Source organism: Lepidochelys kempii, chromosome 2 (genome assembly GCF_965140265.1).
Source record: "Lepidochelys kempii isolate rLepKem1 chromosome 2, rLepKem1.hap2, whole genome shotgun sequence".
NCBI lineage: Eukaryota > Metazoa > Chordata > Testudines > Cheloniidae > Lepidochelys > Lepidochelys kempii.
The window spans coordinates 271,149,426-271,167,861 of record NC_133257.1 but is presented as its reverse complement, the minus strand read 5'-3'; the positions used below and the strand labels follow the sequence as shown (position 1 = coordinate 271,167,861).

The 18,436-nt window shown below is 60.6% G+C and overlaps 1 protein-coding gene across 1 annotated transcript; it reads left to right on the top strand.

The window, feature by feature from the left end:
* Nucleotides 1–1,217: 1,217 nt before the first annotated feature.
* Nucleotides 1,218–15,617, top strand: GBX1 (gastrulation brain homeobox 1). Its single transcript, XM_073329606.1, has 2 exons — nt 1,218–1,677; nt 15,097–15,617. The coding sequence occupies exons 1-2, from the start codon at nt 1,218–1,220 to the stop codon at nt 15,615–15,617; spliced, it is 981 nt and encodes a 326-aa protein (XP_073185707.1).
* The last annotated feature ends 2,819 nt before the right edge of the window (nt 15,618–18,436 follow it).

The following is an 18,436-nucleotide window of genomic DNA, read 5'->3' as shown; positions in this document are numbered from 1 at the left end:
TGCCGAGCAATTAGCATGCCGACCCTCCGGATTAATCAGCCGCGGCGGGGTCCGCCGCCTCCCGCAATCAGGGGCCGGTTCAGGAGACTCCGCGGCCAGCTCAAGGGGGCAATCAGCGCCAATCAGCACCGCGCGGGGCTCTAGCTCCGACGTGCAGCCGCCGGCCCGGCCCGGTTCGGTCCCGGGACTTCGCCGGGTGCCGCGGGCAGCAGCTGGGGGGCGGCCGGTTCCTGCGTGCGGGATTCGGGGAGCTGCGCCCTGGCCCGTTCCTTCGCCCTGCTCCCATTATCCCGCCCCCCGGCCCGCTCCCCTCATTATCCCCCTGGCCCGTTGCCCCCCTCGGCCCCCCGCTCTCCCCATTATCCCGCCGCCCAGCCCGTTACCCCGCAACCATTCCCCCATCACCCCCTCGGTCTCCCCGGCCCCCCCATTATCCCCGCTCCCATCCATTACCCCCTCCGCCCATTCAGTCCCAGCCAAAGCGCCGCAGAAAGGCTTGACAAGTGGCCGGGCGAAAGCATCTGTCTGGCCGCGCCGCCCCCGTCCCGCCCGCCCCAGCCGACAAAAGCGCCCTTGTGCGGCTCCCTTGTGCTCCGGCCTCAGTAATTACCGATCATCAATCAGCGTTAATCACAGCTGATTAGGCGGGAGGGGGGCGGCGCCTTCCCAGGCCGGGCGCGCCGGGGGCCGGGCCCTGCCCCCCGAGCGGGCTAAGGGGGAACTCAGGCGTGGCGTGAGGAAGATGGATGAGTCCGGAGGGCGACACCCCTCCCCCGCCCCCCCGCGCTGAGCCGGGCTGCGGGGAGCCTCGGAGCGCGCCGCCACTCCAGCCCTCGAAGGCAGCGGGCAGGCAGCGCTGCCGGGGCTCCGGGGCACGGGCTGCGGCGCAGGAGCCTGGGGGCGGCGAGCCCGAAGCCCGCGGGACCGGGGGATCGTGAGAAAGGGACCCGAGGACCCAGGCATCCCGCGCGGCGCAGAGGGGGAGCCCCGCGCGGCGCAGAGGGGGAGCCCCGCGCGGCGCAGAGGGGGAGCCCCGCGCGGCGCAGAGTCGGGGCCCTGCGCGGCGCAGAGCCGGGGCCCCCCGCGCCCCGCGCGGCGCAGAGCCGGGGCACCGCGGGCCCGGGAGCAGCCGGGCGGCCCAGCAAGTTGGCGGCGGCTGGAACCCGTGGGGAGGTGGGGGCGCAGCCGGCCCGGGAGGCGCTCCGCGCCCGCTCGCCATGCAGAGACCCAGCGGCCAAGGGGCCGCCTTCTCCATCGACTCGCTGATCGGGACCCCGCCGCCGCGCTCCGGCCACCTGCTCTACACCGGCTACCCCATGTTCATGCCCTACCGGCCGCTGGTGCTGCCCCAGGCGCTGTCGCACGCGCCCCTGCAGTCCGGCCTCCCCCCGCTCGCCCCGCTGGCCTCCTTCGCCGGCCGCCTCACCAACACCTTCTGCGCCAGCCTGGGGCAGGGGGTGCCCTCCATGGTGGCGCTCACTACGGCGCTGCCCAACTTCAGCGAGCCCCCCGACGGGTTCTACCCGGCGCAGGAGTTGCCGGCGGCGCGCACCAACCCGGAGCCGGGCTGCCGGCGGAGCGCCGAGAGCCTGGAGGCGGAGGAGCTGCCCCCGGCCAGGGACAAGGGGCCTCCCGAGCAGCCGCTACACTTCCCGGACCCCTTCCCCAGCCTGGCAGGTAAGAGCCGGGCTGCAGCCGCAAGCCCAGTCTAGGCCAGCGGAACTTTCTGCGGGGCGGACGCTGACCCCTCTCACGGGTGCCGCAGCCGGGACCGGAGCGTCCCCCTGGAGCAGAGCGAGCCGCCAGCCCTGTTCCGTGCGCAAAGCGCGGCGCGGTCCCTGCCCTCTGCGGGTAGCGATCCCGCCCGAGCAGCCTGGGCGCGAAGGGGTCCGTACCCTTTATCGGCTCCGGCTACTGGGGCAGGGGGCTGCTGGGGTGGGGAGCGATCGGGTGCAGACGGAGCGGGAGAGCTGGGGGTGGAGGGAACAAGGGGGCTACAGGGGAAAGACCTGGGAAAGGAGGCACGAGGGAGGGGCTCTGCGGAGGAGACACCCCGGGAACAAACAGAGCCGGAGTTGCGGGGAGCGTCCTGGGAGGCGCTGGGACCAGGGCTGAAGGAGGGGAAGGGACCTTGGGGACGGGTTGTGCCGGCGTTGGAGGAGGGTAGGGGGCTGCAGTGGGGATCGGAGGTCCAGAGGGGAGCGATGGGCGAGTGTGGAGCTTCCTGGGAGAAGAGGGCTGTGGGGTGGACTAATAAGGAGGGGCAGGGGGAGCCGGAATTAGGGGGCTAAGGGGGACTGCAGGGGGAGGGGGAAACGGGTTGGGGTAAAGGAGGCTGCAGCGGGAGGGGCAGGGGGAGCCGGAATTAGGGGGCTAGGGGGGACTGCAGGGGGAGGGGGGAAACGGGTTGGGGTAAAGGAGGCTGCAGCGGGAGGGGCGGGGGGAGCCGGAATTAGGGGGCTAAGGGGGACTGCAGGGGGAGGGGGGAAACGGGTTGGGGTAAAGGAGGCTGCAGCGGGAGGGGCAGGGGGAGCCGGAATTAGGGGGCTAGGGGGGACTGCAGGGGGAGGGGGGAAACGGGTTGGGGTAAAGGAGGCTGCAGCGGGAGGGGCGGGGGGAGCCGGAATTAGGGGGCTAAGGGGGACTGCAGGGGGAGGGGGAAACGGGTTGGGGTAAAGGAGGCTGCAGCGGGAGGGGCGGGGGGAGCCGAGGTTGGTGGGCTGCAGGGGAAGCCGGTGCTGGAGGTGAGGGGCGTTGCAGGGGGAGCCGAGGCTGAGGTGCAGGGGGCCGGGCAGACCGGGGTGTGTGGGGAAGGGGTCTGTAGGCATGGAATAATCCGGGGGGCGCGGTGGGACTGCGGGGGGCAGGGCCCTGGAGGCTGGTGGAGCCGCCGTTGGGGGGCGTAGAGTTGGGGCGGGGGGGTAAGGTGGCTGCAGGGGCAGGTAGACGTGGGGGGCGGGGGGAGTGGCCGATGGGGCGGGAAAGGGGTTTCCGGTGGAGGCCCCCTCTGCTGTGCCAGGGGCGGGAGCCCTCAGATAACCCCAGCTGTGTGCTGGGGCGGGGGGGGAGAAGGGTTGCGGGCCGCCCCCCCGCAGGGATTGCTCCAGAGGCGGCGCAGGCTCCGCGGGTCTCGGTTCTTCGGCCCCCAGCCCCCTCTGCCCCGGGCTGGCGGGCAGGGGAGGGGTCTCCCTCCGGAGCAGGCTCCCACCCCGGCCTGAGCTCCCCACGGGCTGCCCTGGGAATAGAAGTGGCCGGTGAGTGGGAAGCCCAGGCCCGAGGGAGAAGGGGCGGTGAGCGCCGCTCCCCTCGCGGCTCCCGGGCTGGGCTCGGCTCGGGACAGACCCGGCTGTAGCTGCCCCCTCCGCTCCCGGCCGCCTAGGCGTGTGAGACACCTGCCCCAGCAGCCCCCGGCGGGACGGGACCCAAGATCCCGCGTGTGTGCGGGCAGCCCAGTGCCGGGCTTCGGGGGTGTTTAATTACACTTCGGTGATGGGGGGCTGTGCGCGCCACGGAGGGAGTGTCCGGCGGGGATGGGGTGTCCGGTGAGTGGGTGCTCCCAGGGTGGCGGGTTGGAGGGGGGGTGTTGGGTGTGCGCAGGTGGGTCGCTGCGCCAAGAGCTGTCGGGGCGGGTTGGGGGTGTCCAGGGGAGATAGGGTTCGGGGGGCGCAGGGGTGCCCGTGCCGGGGGTGTCCGGAAGCAGGGGTCGGGTGGGCTTGTGCGCCAAGGTGTGGCAAATGGAGAGATTTCCGGCCCGGGGTGGGTCTGCGCGCGGGGGGGTGCGCGGGGCGGGGGCTTGGGAGGGCAGGGGGTGCCCGGCGGGGACAGAGTCGGGGGGGGCAGGTGGCTGTGCCGGCGGGGGGTGTCGGGTAGGTGGGGGGGCAAGGTGTGGCGGCATGGGAGGATTTCTGGCTGGGGTGTGTGTGTGCTGGGGGGGGGTCCAGCGGGGATAGAGTTGGGGGGTGCGCAGGTGGCTGTGCTGGGGTCTCTCGGGGGGGGGGGCAAGGTGTGGCGGCATGGGAGGATTTCTGGCTGGGGTGTGTGTGCTTGGGGGGGGGTCCAGCGGGGATAGAGTTGGGGGGTGCGCAGGTGGCTGTGCTGGGGTCTCTCGGGGGGGGGGGCAAGGTGTGGCGGCATGGGAGGATTTCTGGCTGGGGGTGGGTCTGCGCGCGCAGGGGTATCCGGGGTTTGCGGGGGTGGGTGTCGGAACGGGAGGGAGGTGCCCAGCGGGTAGCGCTAGGGGTGTCGGTGGTTGCAGGCGGGACGTCTGGGAGTCGTCCCGCCCCCGCCCCCGCCCCCGCAGCCGCTGGCCGCAGCTCAGCTGAATGGTCCGGAGCCGGGCCCCGCCGTGCGTCCTGCAGAGGGTACCCGGAGTCGGGTCCAGGCTCCCCTCGGCCCGCTCCCAGCGCCTGGGCGCGGCGCTCTCCGAGGTGCTGGCGCCCAGCTGTGGGAGCTGCTCCCCGGCGGCAGCGGGGATCGAGCTGCGACCCGGTCTGGCGGTGCCCGGCGCCCCGCAGGGACGGGAGCAGCTGGCGGCTTTATTCCCACAGCAGCTGCCGGAGGGTCCAAGTCCCCCCTGCCCCCATCAGAGAGACGGGGACCCACAGGCCTCCTGCGCCGCTCGGGCAGCCAAGCAACTGCAACGTGGGGGGCTGGCAAACCCCGGCACCGCAGAGCGCGCCCGGCCAGCCCCTATGTCCGAAAAGCAGCTCCCCAGTGGTCGGGGCTGCAATCACCGCTCCGGGGAGCCCCCAGCCCGCCCAGGGAGGGACCTTCGGGGGGCGGGGCGTTTCTAGATCTCAGCAGCCGAGCCCCCGGAAGCCCGGGGGAGTCTGGGGCCCCCTCATCAGTTTTCCCCTTGTCAGGAAACAGGTGATCGTCTGCGGCTACTTCTCCTAGCCAGTTGCTTCCCTGGGCCCCAGCCGCCGCCTCTGGCTTCCTCCCCAGCCTGCGGGAGGCCTGGCTGGAGTAACTTGGGGTGCGCGGGGGGGGGGCTGCCTAACTTGTTGTTTGAGTCCCTCTGATGTCCCCTCTGAACAGGCCCGGTCTCTCTAGCTCTTCGCAGACGTGTGTTCCCTGCCTCCGGGCGTTTGCATCGCCTGTCCTGAATTCTGCGGTCTCCTCTGAGACCCAGTGACGGGCGCTGGGCACCTGGCCTTGGCCCCCTAATGTCACATTCGCTTGTATTACCGCTGGGCTCAGGCTCCTGGCGCCTCTCCGAGGAGGTTCCAGGCCCTTCCCCAGCAGCTGAGTTAGACCCCACGAGGTGTACGCGTGGTTAGCATGATTCCTTCAAGGGCATTTCCTACCCTGATCGCTGCGAAATGCCATCCCTGGCCGTCCCCAGGCTGGGCCTGGTTCTTCCGTCTTCTCTGGCCTCCTGGCAACCTGAATAATTGTATGTCGTGTGCGGGCTTCCCCCTCCTGCTCACCCTCCTCTGCAGACCAGGAGGGATTAAGCCCTGGACCCAGTCCCAGTCCATCTGATCTTTTAACCCGCCTCTTGGTGCTGCCCCTCTCTGGTTTCTGATCTATGACTGAACCCGCGCTCTCATCCTGCCTTTACTTAGCTCCCTCCAGAGCATCAACAGTCTTGAGAAATCCGAACAAACTGGCAACCTGTTCTCCTTCAGCTATAGTTTTTCTTGCACAAAGGATTCTGATACCCGAGACATTTTCTAATACATTTCCTCTGCAGAAGTCGGGCAGCCTTGTGTCCCCGGTGCAGGGGCTGGGCGCTCTGGAACCCTGGGAATGAAGCCAGAGGGGGCCTCTGGCTGTGGGACGGCCCCCGGGGCGCGCTGTCACCAGGGCAAGCCCCCTCCTCCTGGGTCTCACCTCGGAGCATTCAGCCCCCTGTTCACACCATGAGCCCACCTGGATGGGAAACGGGGGGAAGCCTTGCACAGCCTTCCCAAAGTGCCCTGCACCCCAACTCCGCAGTTAGGAGTGACTCTCAGCCAGTATGTAAAACAGAAGGTTTAATAGACAACTGGAGCACCGCGTAGAACAGCTCCTGTTCCTACAGAAATCGGGAACATTTAGCAAAGCCCATCTTGGGGGGGGGGGTCCAGAGCTCTTCCCTCCCTACAGAGCCCCAAGCCAAGAGACGGACTCGTTTCCAGCAGCCCAACCTCTGACACACCCAGCTGCTTCTACTCCGTCCCAGGTTCTCTTTTCTAGGAAACGGGTCACCCGAACTCCACCTCTCCTTGCTCCAGCTTGCGGCTGCTGGTTGAGGCGCCTTGGCCATCAGTTGCCAGGTTAGAGAGTGTCCACTCCTCCTCTGTAGGCAGGCAGCTGGAGGCAGTGAGGCCTGCCCACGAGGGTCTCTGCGAACATCACACTCTTGTCCACTTTGAGGCATTTGGGTAATAGGGGAACTGAAGCACACCCAGGACTCATGGAAAACATTAAGACCCCTCCCTCCTCTCCCCCCCCCCCCACACTTTGTCCCTGGTATCTCAAGCTCCTCTGTTTATCATTCTTTGTTAAATACATTGGATGAAAGTGAAGTAAGGCTCAGGGGTCTGTAATTCCCAGAATCCTGACTTGCACCTTTTTCAAAGATAGGTATAAAGTTGGCTCCTCTTCAATCCTCTGCTGTGGTTAGCTGCCTTTGTTAGCAGCTCAGCTACTTCAGGTCTCTTGGGTACATACATATTTTGTTCTGGTGACTTATTGCTCTTTTTTTACCAGTTCCAGCACCTTCCCTTTTACACCTTGGTCTCTGACAGTCTTTTGAAAATCTAAATAAATTGTCAGACAGTCCCCTTTACCCATTTAGTTTATTGACATGTTCAGATAATTCTAAGATCAGCCAAATTAAAGGTCTAGAAAACATGACCCATGAGGGAAGACTCAAAAAATTGCATTTGTTTGGTCCGGAGAAGCCTGAGAAGGGATATAACAGTTTTCAAGTACATAAAAGGTTGTTACAAGGAGGAGGAAGGTGAATTGTCCTACCCGCAGAGGTTAAGGAGAACAAGGAGCAATGGGCTTAATTTGCAGCCAGGGCGGTTTAGGTTGGACGTTAGGAAAAACCTCCGACCTGTCAGGGTGGTTCGGCACTGGAATAAATTGCCCAGGCAGGTGGTGGAATCTCCATCATTGGAGATTTTTAAGAGCAGGTTGGATAATCATCTGTCAGGGATGGTCTGGATAATGCGTAGTCCTGCCATGAGGGCAGGGGACTGGACTGGCGAGGACTTCCAGTCCTACAATTCTAAACGTGATTTTCCTTTGCAGACAATGTGCGGGTTAGCCCTCTCCTAGTGTGATCTACCAGGTGTTGTAATAGACTATTTTAAATTATAACTTCATCCAGTTTCCCAGGTACAGATGTGAGGCTGACTGATCTGTAAGATCCTCTCTTAAAATGCATTTGCTACCCTTCAGTAGCTGGTGACTGTAGCTGGCTTTTAATAAGAGGTTGTATATTTTGCTAGCAGCTCCACACTTCCTATTCAAATGCCTTCAGAACTCGGCGAGGGAGCATCTGGGCCTGGGGACTTGTGGCTTTTGTAAATGATCAGTTTGCTTCAGCACTTCTTCCGCTGCTACCTTGATCTCCTTGAGCATCTCGACTTTATAGTGAGAAAAGACAGGGCCTGGATGGGAATCTCCGCATGGAGACCGACGCAAAGAAATCACTTTGCTTCTCAGCAATGTTTTTGGCTTCCTTAATTGCTCCCTTTAATCCCCGGTTATCCAGTGGACCCCCCCTCCCCCCAGTTCTTCACAGGCTTCTTGCTTCTGATGGACGTAAGGAATCTCTAGTTTGTTTTTGCACCTGTTACATGTGCATCTGTGATACTTCTCTGGCCCCATCACCTGAGCACCTCCTGGGTGTGGCAGGGCGGGTCTCCCCGCGGCACAGATGGGGGAGTGAGGCACAGTGACTTGCTCAAGGTCCCAAAATAAGCCTTTGGCCAAGCAGGGAATTGAACACTGGCCTCCTATATTCTAGGCAAGGGCCTTAACCACTGGCCCATCCTCCACTTTTTGCTGTGAAGCCCCACTTTGGCCCTTCTAGCTCCCCTCTCACCAGCTGTAACCTATGTGCCCGTTTGGTTCACTGGGGCAGGTTTCAAGGATTTCGGTGTGGCCCAAATAGCCTGGCCCCCCTGCTATTTAGCCCTATTGGCTTCCTCTTGGCTTCCCGCTCCCTTTTGTTCCACAGCTCCTCTGCCTTCAGAGCGTCTCTTATTGTCCTGGGTTTCTCAGTAGCATCCATGCCCCTTTGTTCTATTGCAGTCCCCTGTCAGTGTCCCTTCATGGGGCCTCCCCTCCTCCAGGCGTGGAACCTCATTTGACTGTGGTCACGGGGGGCGGCACCTATGTGTTCCGTCACTGCTGGGACAGTGGGTGCCCAGGACCAGCCGCTCCACAGAACAGCGGCCCGAAGCGTTACCTGGGCGTTGATCCGGTTGCCATTCTCCCTTCTAGCCTGGGCTCTATGACCGCACCAGCATTGTTCCGTTTATGCCTCTGTACTGGTAGCTGGGGCCCCTGTTATCAGAACCAGCACCAGCTGCTGTGGGAGCCTTTGGCTGGAGCCCTTCTCCCAGAAGCGGAGCTCTTTCCTGCCCTCCTCTCTCCCCCCTGTGTCACTGGTACCCGCATGTCCCACTGTGCCAGGCCCCTCGCCAGCACTTGGTAGCAGCCCCTGGAGATGCTCCGTTGCGCTGCATGTCGTGGGCGAATGGTGGGGCTACCGGTAGCTGCAATTTGACCATGAGGATCCTTTGGCTGCTCCAGTCTGTAGGTTTCCTCTGGCTGGGGAAACGTTAAATATTTGTCATAAGCAGATTCAATGGAGGTGAAGTTCCAGCCCTGCACCCAAGGGGCAGAGGTGAGGGTGGAAAGGAACAAACCTGAGAGAACCCCTTATGTCCTGATAGCCCTCAGGACTGGAGAGGGACAACTGGGCTATGATTCCACAAACAGCTGCGTCCCATTCTCTCTCTTCCCCCCCCCCTGCACCCCCAGCCAGGCTGGGTCCCCAAAGCACGTGTGCGCTGGTTCAGCTTCCCATAGCGACTGTGGTGGTTGCTGGGCCCCTGTGTGGCAGGTTGTCTGGCTTGCGTTAGACTGAGACTTTGGGATCCGTGGGCCTGATGTCCAGAATGGATGGGACAGAGGAGATGTGGCTGAGGCAGGAGTCCTCGGTCCCACCCCCCAGCAGGGAGGGGAATAAGACCAGGTCTGACCTGTTCACAGCTTGTGGCTTCTTGAAGGCCGTGGATTGTAGAGGGTGAGGTAGGGGCTGCCCAGCCTTGGTGTCGCAGTAACCTGCGTCTCCTTCGCTGACAGGCCCATGGGTGCTGCTGGCTGCCGGGGGGAAGCAGGCAGAGGCAGGCATGGCTCTGGGCACTGGTAGCACGTAGTACCTGGCTCAGAGATGGTTGGAAGCTCTCACTACACCTGGCTTGTGAGACGCTGAGGCGTGCGGATGTCTGGGTCGCAGAAGCGAAGGATGGTCGGAGGGCAGCAAAGCACAGACTTGCCTCAGGGGTCAAAGGTGCCGCTGACGGGCCTCGAGGGGACCTTGGCACCCTTTTGTTGACTCTTGCCAGGGTTCTCAGGCAGGGAAGGGAGCTGTTGGGGTGGGACTCCTCCCTGAGCAACCAGTTAGTCACATGGTAACTATTCTGTGTGACTAGTCGTGTGGGGGGGGGTGTCCCTACGGTGCCTAGAGATGAGCTTCGTGTTGTCCTGAAAGTGCAGGGTGAGCTGTGACGGACCCCCGGCAGGCAGGGACAGGCTAGTACCGTTGGTCTCCCAGTTACTGAGGTTAGGCATGGCACTGCCATGTGTGCAGATCTGAGGGTGAAGTGGCTCCTACCTCTGTGATGGGGTGTAGCTGGATCGCTGTCCTGGCTCTGCCAACTCAGCTTGGCCCCCAGAGCGTTTCCTGCAGCTGGGCCTGGCCATGTTTCTGGGGCATGGAAACTCTCTGATGTGGCCTGCTCTACTCGGAGCTCTGACGACCGCAGGACAGCCCTGTTTAGGGGAGGATAGGCCTGGCCCATATCCCAGCTCCCCGCAGCAGCGGCCAGGAGACACCCTCTCAGAAGGTGGGGGGGGGGGGGGTGGAGGGTGAGAAAACCTGGATTTGTGCTGGAAATGGCCCACCTGATGATCACTTTAGATAAGCTATTACCAGCAGGACAGTGGGGTGGGAGGAGGTATTGTTTCATATTCTCTGTGTGTATATAAAGTCTGCTGCAGTTTCCACGGTATGCATCCGATGAAGTGAGCTGTAGCTCACGAAAGCTCATGCTCAAATAAATTGGTTAGTCTCTAAGGTGCCACAAGTCCTCCTTTTCTTTTTGCGAATACAGACTAACACGGCTGTTACTCTGAAACCTCTCAGAAGGGACGTGTTCAGCACAGCTGCTAGGACCTGGGATGCTTTCAGCTCCTCCAGGGTGGGCTACTAGCACTAGTGGGCAGCCGCCCCGAGGGCGGGGGGTGGTGAGGAGCTCAGGTATCAGCAAGGGCTGCAGAAGGAGAATGGAGACTCGTGCCTGGACAGGGCTGTCTGGGGCCCAGCGCTCGGACCTCCAACATCTCTGCTTCCTGACTGGGGGCTTTATGGGGTCTATCTTCCATGTGGAGTTAACTTGGGGGACTGGCACCCAGGTCTGAGCACCTGGACTGGCCTCGCCCGGGTGGGAGGCCTGGTCTACACCTAAAACTTAGGTCAGCCTAGCTACATCACATGGGATGTGAAAAATTCGCACCCTCAAGACAGTTCAGCCATCCTAAGCCATGGTGCAGACAGCACTAGACGGAGGGCAGAATCCTGTCGGTCTAGGTACTGCTGGGATAGAGCGGGGACAGCAACAGGGAAAACCCCGGCTATCGCTGGAGCAAGTGTGGAAGCTATCCCACTACGGAGGCAGAGCTGCAGTGACTGGTGCGGACAAGGGCTGAGTGTGGCACTCAAAGGGAACGTCAGGGTTGTGCCCTGTCTCTTTGTGGGTTGGAGCACTGCTGAAGAGGGAACACAGAGGGGAAGCAAGAAGACTGGTTGTGTCCCAGTGAGACGGAGCTGGCTTGGGGCTTAAGCAGGCCGTGTGTGTCTGTGGGCTTGTTAATAATACGTATTAAGTCTAATAGAACCTCTGATCTGAAACCATCCTTGGACTGGGAGTGTAACATTAACACCCACCCTGCAGAACCTTCCCTGCATTCCTGTCCTCGCTGGGGCTGCACTGACCGGTCTGTGTCACTCAGACATCTCCGGACACATCCCAGGGCTCTTTTCCTTTCCTAGTGAGTTGTGGGAGAACTTCTTTGTCCTGGGAGCATAGGGGAATTGTGGGAAGGCATTTGTCACAGTCACCAGGCCGATGCTCTGGAACTGCTCTGTATGAAGCCAGTCAGGACTCCTTCACCAGGGCAAGAAGCTTACATGGCTTCCCCTTCCTGGGTCTGACCTTGGATCATTCAGCATCCCTGTCCTCACCATGGTGAGTCTGCCCAGGCGGGCTCCTGGGAAAGCCAGTGGGCCCTGCACCCCAACTCCACAGTCAGCTGTGACTCTCAGCCAGTGTGTAAAACAGAAGGTTTATTAATCAACATGTACACAGCATAGAACAGAACTTGTTAGCACAGAAATCAGTGACTTTCAGCCAAGGCCATCATGGGGGGACTCTGGGCCAGATGCCCAAGACACTCCTTCCTAGAGTCCCCCACAGCAGACTGAACTGGACCCAGCTGCCTGGCCTCCAGCATCCCCGTTGCTCCTTCTCTGGTCTTCGTCTTGCTTCCCGGGCAAAGTGTCACCTGGTCACATCCTGCTCCTGGCTCTCAGGTTATGAAGGGCACCTTCCATTGCTTACATGTAGGCAGCTGGAGCAGTCTCACCAGCCCCTGAGGGTCTCTGCAAAAGTCACACATCTTTTATCCCCACTACCTAGCCATTGGTGCAATACACAGGGAAACTGAGGCACACACTGTATTCATGCGAAACAGTAAGGCTCACATACAACACAATAAGGAGGAAAACCCCACTTTCTTGCAGCATCGCAGGACTATCAGCACTCAGGTGATATAGCCTGTCTCCTCCCTCCCTTACCAGCCCAAGTGAAAACCGCACAGGGTGTTAGCTGGCCTGCTGGGGCCATAGGCTAACCCAGGTGCAAAGCTGTCACCACCCTCCAGTGAGAGGGTTTCCTGTGTGGAAAGGAGGTGGTTGGGGCAACACCCATCCCAGCCTGGGCTAATTCTGCAGTGAGAACAGATAGATTGTTCCAGGAAGCTCCAGTCTCTGCTGGGTTTGTCTCGGCCAGTTGGCCTTGTGCAATCTGTCGCAGGTGGCTCTATGCTGGACCGGCGCTGCTGGCCCCTGCATCTGTGGAGCTTCTTAGCTTACAGATGCTGCCAGCTGTGCCAGGAGATGCTGTTGGTTGGCAAAGCCTCCAGAAGAATTTGAGTTCCCAGGAGCTTGCCTGGGCATAGATCCCTTTGAGCTAGCAATGAGGAGAAAGCGAAACCCCATCTACAATGAACTCTCTGCTTTTCTTTAGCTCCATGACTTAAAACCTTGTGAATCTGGCACTGCTCCCCCGGCAGAACAGAAGGGGATTGTTTTCCAGGAAGGCACTGGGAGTAGAAGTTGGGTTTAGAATGGACATGCGTGGTTCGGAGCTGCAGAGAGTGGGCTATGCTGCCAGGATGACTCTCCTGGAAGCCTGGGCCAGCTTCTTGATGCTGTTGCTTCCCATCCTGTCGCTGTCCATGTGCGGAACCAGCAGAAATCCTGAAAAAACCCAACATCCAGTTTGACAGTTCCAATTTTTGGCAAAAGTAAATTTCAGATTTCCACCATTGACTGTTCACGCGTGCTGGGGAGAGACATGTGTCATGTGCTTTTGGTTCTGTTCCTTGACTGGGTGACTTTATGTAGCTATAACCACAGCACAACCTGCAAACGCTTGCTAGGGCAGCGGTTCTCAAACTGTGGGTCGCGACCCCATTTTAATGGGGCTGCCAGGGCTGGCGTTAGACGGGCTGGGGCCAAAGCTGAAGCCCCACTGCCTGGACTCAGGCTTCAGCTTCAGCCTGGGGTGGTGGGGCTCAGGTTACAGGCCCCAGGCCTGGAGCCACAGGGCTCAGGTGGGCTCATTCTTCAGTTCCCCCTCCTGGGGTCATGCAGTAATTTTTGTTGTCAGAAGGGGGTTGCCGTGCAATGAAGTTTGAGACCCCCTGGGCTAGAGCAAAGGAGCTGTGGGTGGCACTGCATGGGTAGTGACCGTGCAACGGGCAGAGGGTCCCTGCAGCTGCAATAGTGGCTACTCAGACTCTGCAGTGTTGTTGTTGTCGGGAGCCTCGTGTGTGAGACACAGGAGGTATTCGTCCCATGCTGCTTGGCACTCACGGGGCCTCAGCTGGAGTCCTGGGTCTGGGTCTGGGGGCTGCGCTCTAGGAAAGTGGATACATTGGAGAGAGTTCAGAGGAGAGCAGCAAAAATTATCAAATGTTCAGAAAACCTGACCTGTGAGGAAAGGTTAAAAAAACTGGGCATTTAGTCTTGAGAGAAGAAGACTGAGGGGGGCTGATAGCCTTCAAATGGGTTATTACAGGCTGCCCTAAAGAGCATGGGGATCAATTGTTCTCCATGTTCCCCGGGGGCAGGACAAGAAGCAATGGGCTTAATGTGCAGCCAGGGAAACCTAGCCAGTTTTCCTAGTATCTGACCTAACTCTCAGGGGAGTTCAGGTCTGGAACAGGCATCCCTGGGAGGATGTGGAATCCCCGTCACATTGGACAAACCCCTGTCAGGGATGGTTTACTTGGGTCTGCGTCAGTACAGGGTCTGGAGGTGAGGACCTCCAGCCCTACGTTTCTAGAATTCAGTCTGCAACTGAAGTAAATGACAAGCTTCTCTTACTTCCCTGTAACATGGTAAACTCAAGCTAGACCAGTGGTCCCCAACCTTTTTCTGTCCCCTCCCCCCCTTACCCATAATGGAATCTGTTTGTGCCTCCTCTCCCCCGGGGTAGTTGGAGGGCCAGAGCTGGAGCCTAGGATGGGGTTAGGAGCTGCAGTGGGAGCTGGGGGCCGAGGCTGGGGTTGGCACTGTGGCTGGGGCCAGGGGCGGGGCCAGAGTGTAGCTGGGGGCAGAGCAGGGCTGGCTGGTGCTCCCTTCCCATCCCCCTTGGGGGCTGGCCCAGGCCCTGCCACGTGCCCCCCATCCCACCCCCCGAGATTCCCAGGGAAGTGCTCCCCATAATCTGGGGACCACTGAGCTGGCCAGACTCTGCTCAGAACGAACACGCCCAATGAAGAACCTGCTGAAGGCTGGCTCTGGGGCACTGTTGAAGTGTCCGTGACACAGCGTCCAGGAGGCACTCTGTGAGCGTGGCTAATGCTAGCTGGAATGGCGAGCCCTCGTCTCAACAAGGGCAGCTCAGAACCTCGGCCCAGCTGCAGGGGATGGGAAATGAGAGACACTTATTCCCCGGAGGGGGCTGAGAGCTGCACCCCGCTGGGACAGTTAGCAGCAGAGCCAGGTGGAGATGGACATTGCAGTAACTGTAGGGGAAAATGAGACTCTCCCAAAGCATGTGCCCTGCCCCCACAAGCACACACATGCTGCAGAGCCCCCAACTCCAAACAGGCTCATCCCGTGAGCCTCGGATTTGCTGAGTCTGGGCTGGAGCCTGGTGACTTCCAGGCACATGGGAGGGAGGGCACCAAAACCCAAAATTCTCCCTCACCTTTACCTCCCGCTCCTGGCATGGGCTGCATGGGGGAGGCTCCTCCGGCTATGCTGGTTCTGGTGCTTTGCACTGGTGCTGTGGGGTGGGGGTAGGAGGGAGTGACGGGGGTGAGCCCTAGTGCAGACACGGCTTCGCTGTTGTTCCACGGGGCTGGCTCAGAGCAGGTGGCTAAAGTGCTGGGCACTCCCTTGCCCTTGGGACCCCTGTTGCTCCTCACAGGGATGCTGGTGCAGACAAGGCTCTGAGCTGGGGGGTGTTGGCCCAACACGTCTCCCTCGGGGTTTCCCAGCAGGTGTCTCCAGAGCAAACTGGCTCCTTTTCTCCGTGCAGGTGCCCTGGCTAACGCTGTTTGTCTTGGCTGCAGATGGTAAGGCGTACAGCTCGGACGAAGAGAAGCTGGAGGTGAAATCAGCGGAGACCCCGTGCAGTGAGAGGGAAGAGGAGAGCTCTGCGCCTGACAGCGAGGACGAGAGCTTCCTGGATGGGAGCAGCGCCAGCTGCCTGGGGCCCAAGCCCAGGCCCAAGAGCAGCTCTGGAGGGGAGCAGGCACCTCCCGGCTCCAACCCAGGGAAGAGCCGCCGGAGGCGCACAGCCTTCACCAGTGAGCAGCTGCTGGAGCTGGAGAAGGAATTCCACTGCAAGAAGTACCTGAGCCTGACAGAGCGCTCGCAGATCGCCCATGCCCTCAAGCTCAGTGAGGTGCAGGTCAAGATCTGGTTCCAGAACCGCCGCGCCAAGTGGAAACGCATCAAAGCCGGCAACGTCAACAACCGCTCCGGTGAGCCCGTCCGCAACCCCAAGATCGTGGTGCCCATCCCCGTGCACGTCAACAGGTTCGCCGTGCGCAGCCAGCACCAGCAGATAGAGCAGGGCAGCCGGCCCTGAGCCCCCCGCCCGCACGCTCCGGGCTCCACTCAGAAACTCTGTGGGAGGAAAACGCCAAATGCCCTGGCTGCAAACGAGCAGGCGCGTGCCATGCCCAGCAGAGGGGCCCGCCTTGCATGTCCAAGCGGGGCTGACCCAAGCTCCCATTCCAGACGCTGCAGCAAAGGGAGAGACTCCAGTGCAGACCCTGGGGGCGGTGCTGCAGGGGGAGTTTTAACCATTTGTGCTCCAGCCGCTGCTCACAAACCTCTCTGTAAATATCCCTTATTTATTCTGTGTAAAGTCTGTACATATGGAATTGTCTGTCTGTCTGTCTGGGGGAGTGCAGGGCTGCCTCCGGGAGGGATGGAGCTCTAGCTGGTGCTGGGCTCTGCTTGTACCGAGCCCCAGGGCTCCTGTGTGCAATGATCAGTCTGTGGGTTCTCCAGGCCCCTTATCTCTGCATGCCGCCCTCTCTTCCCCCACCCCTTCAGCCCCTCCTCCCTGCGGCAGGGCAGGGCTGCACAGAAGGGGTGGATGGCCTATGTATTCTCTCACTGTCCGTAAGGTATCGCTGTGACTGGCTGCGTCTGTGCCCCATCCATGTATAGTTGTGATTTCAATAAATTATTTTCTATGGAAAGGAAACAAGATTCTTCCCTGAAAGGAGAGGCTCTGTGTGGATACCATGCCGCAGAGGTGGCCGGGGGATGGGAGGTGGCAGAGGGGGAAGCAGCTCTCCGCCAACGTGGCACGTGCTGGAAATGCACCACACCAACGCAGCACGGTGCAAAATCAACACGGTGCATATTACATGGGTTAAAACCTGGCTGACCTCCAAAGGTAACTGCATGGGCCACCATTTCCCAAGGAGCTTTCTGGGTGAGATCCCACAGATGGGACGGTTCTTGGTCTAATGCGATTTCAAATCTTCCTGATGATCTAGTCAAGAACATAGACAATTATTGCAGGTGTCACAGAGCCAGCCGGGGTGGGCGACGATGGGGTAGGTCGCAGTGCAGCCGGGACCGCTCATGGAAACAAAATGGGCTTTAATGCACCTCCGTGCAAGGTACCTGGAAATAAGGTGTCCCCTTTCCCCAGACAGGGGAATTAATCATGGAGCAATTTCCCAAGGGCCGTGGTGGATTCCCCATCCCTGACAAGTGGGTGTTTGCCTAACAGACCTGCTCTGGGCATCAGCCTAGATCACTCGCAGACTGCACTTCTCCCTGAAGGCAGAGTGAGAACCAAGGGCGGAGGGCTGGAGCAAAAACCAGTTCAAACCAGACACACACTTTCAAGTGAGGGTAACTCACAGCTGGGGCCGGGTGGATTCTCTATCACCCCATCTGTCGGCAGCGCTGGCGACTGGGAATGGGCGACAGGGGATGGATCACTTGATTCCCTGTTCTGTTCATTCCCTCTGTCATTCATTGGCCACTGTCAGAGACAGGAGACTGGGCTAGATGGACCTTTGGTCTGACCCAGTGTGGCCATTCTTAGGCCTGTGCCCTGCCTCAGGCAGAGAGGCTGGATGCAGGTGTCCCAGGGTGCGAGTCAGTGCCTAAGGCCTTGCAGGAGCCCTGATGGGATGCTCAGAATCATTCTTCCGCCCTGACTGCGGTAACTCGATAAACGTGCCAGGGTAGCTTGAGTGACCCTGTGCCCCAGGAAGGATGAGAAAAAGGGGGAGTCACTTGTTTTCCTCATGGGCAAGTAACCCCCATGAGGTTCATGGATCTCAGGCCAGAGTGACCATCCTCCCCAATCTGTCTGGCCTCCCACAGAGCCCAGGGCTGAGCATCTCACGCCAGGGATGCCAGCATCCAGCCTCCACGTCTGCCTGAGCAATACAGCTAGTCTGTCAAGGAGCAAGGCCCTGCCCCTGGCCGTTCCCCCTCGGGCTGCAGCCAGTGCTCCCCACAGCCCTCTCTGAATGCTCCCCTGTGCGGCGAGGGGCTGGGCTGGGCCCCGGGCTGGGCTGGGCTGGGCCCCAGCCTGTGCATCGAGCCCGCCTCGCAGTAGCATGGGTGGAGCCTGGTGCTTGGCGGTGATTAAGTAGCTGTCTCCCACCACAGCCTCGTTGAATCTCCGTGGTGGTGACAGAGCGGAAGAGGGAGCCCCAGGCTTTTAAACCAGCATGAGGCTGGAGTCACAAGGGGGTGTCTCTGTCCAACATTTGGGGGCCAGGGAGCTTCCTCAAACCCCTGCTCAGCTGCTGCCTCACCGGGCACGTCCGCCACTCCCTGAGATCACCGAGCCACTTGGCAGCTCATGCCAGGTCACTTGGGTGCATGTCACAACAAGCCATTCCCTGAGACACGCACAGCGGACACTAGGAGCAGGCCCTACCCAAATGGTGGGTGAACACGAACGTAAGTGTGGTCAGACCAAAGGTCCATCTAGCCCAGTGTCCTGTCTTCCAACAGTGGCCATTCCCTAGAGCCAGGGCTTTGTGCACGCCCCCAGCATGTGTGAAAACCAGGGTCTGTCTGATGGGAGCAGGCAGCTGAATGCATATCTCCCACATGCCCTGCCTCTGGGGCTGACAGGCAGTGTGGGCTGTTAATTGCTCCAGGGGCTGCTGTTCCACTCTTTATAAAATAAGTACATGGTCAGTGGGCCAGAGCCAGAGAGAACAAATCTATGGCCCAGTGCTCCCAGCCCTCTGTGGCATGAGCTAGCACTTCTGTTCCCACTCCCACCCCTGGGTTCACCAATCCTGCTGTGACAAAGTGGGAATTTTTTGTAGTAATTGTTGTTAAGCCTATGTGTGCCTCAGTTTCCCTGACGCTTTGCTTGGCTGCCCAGCGGGGGAAAGGAGTGTATTTGCTCTC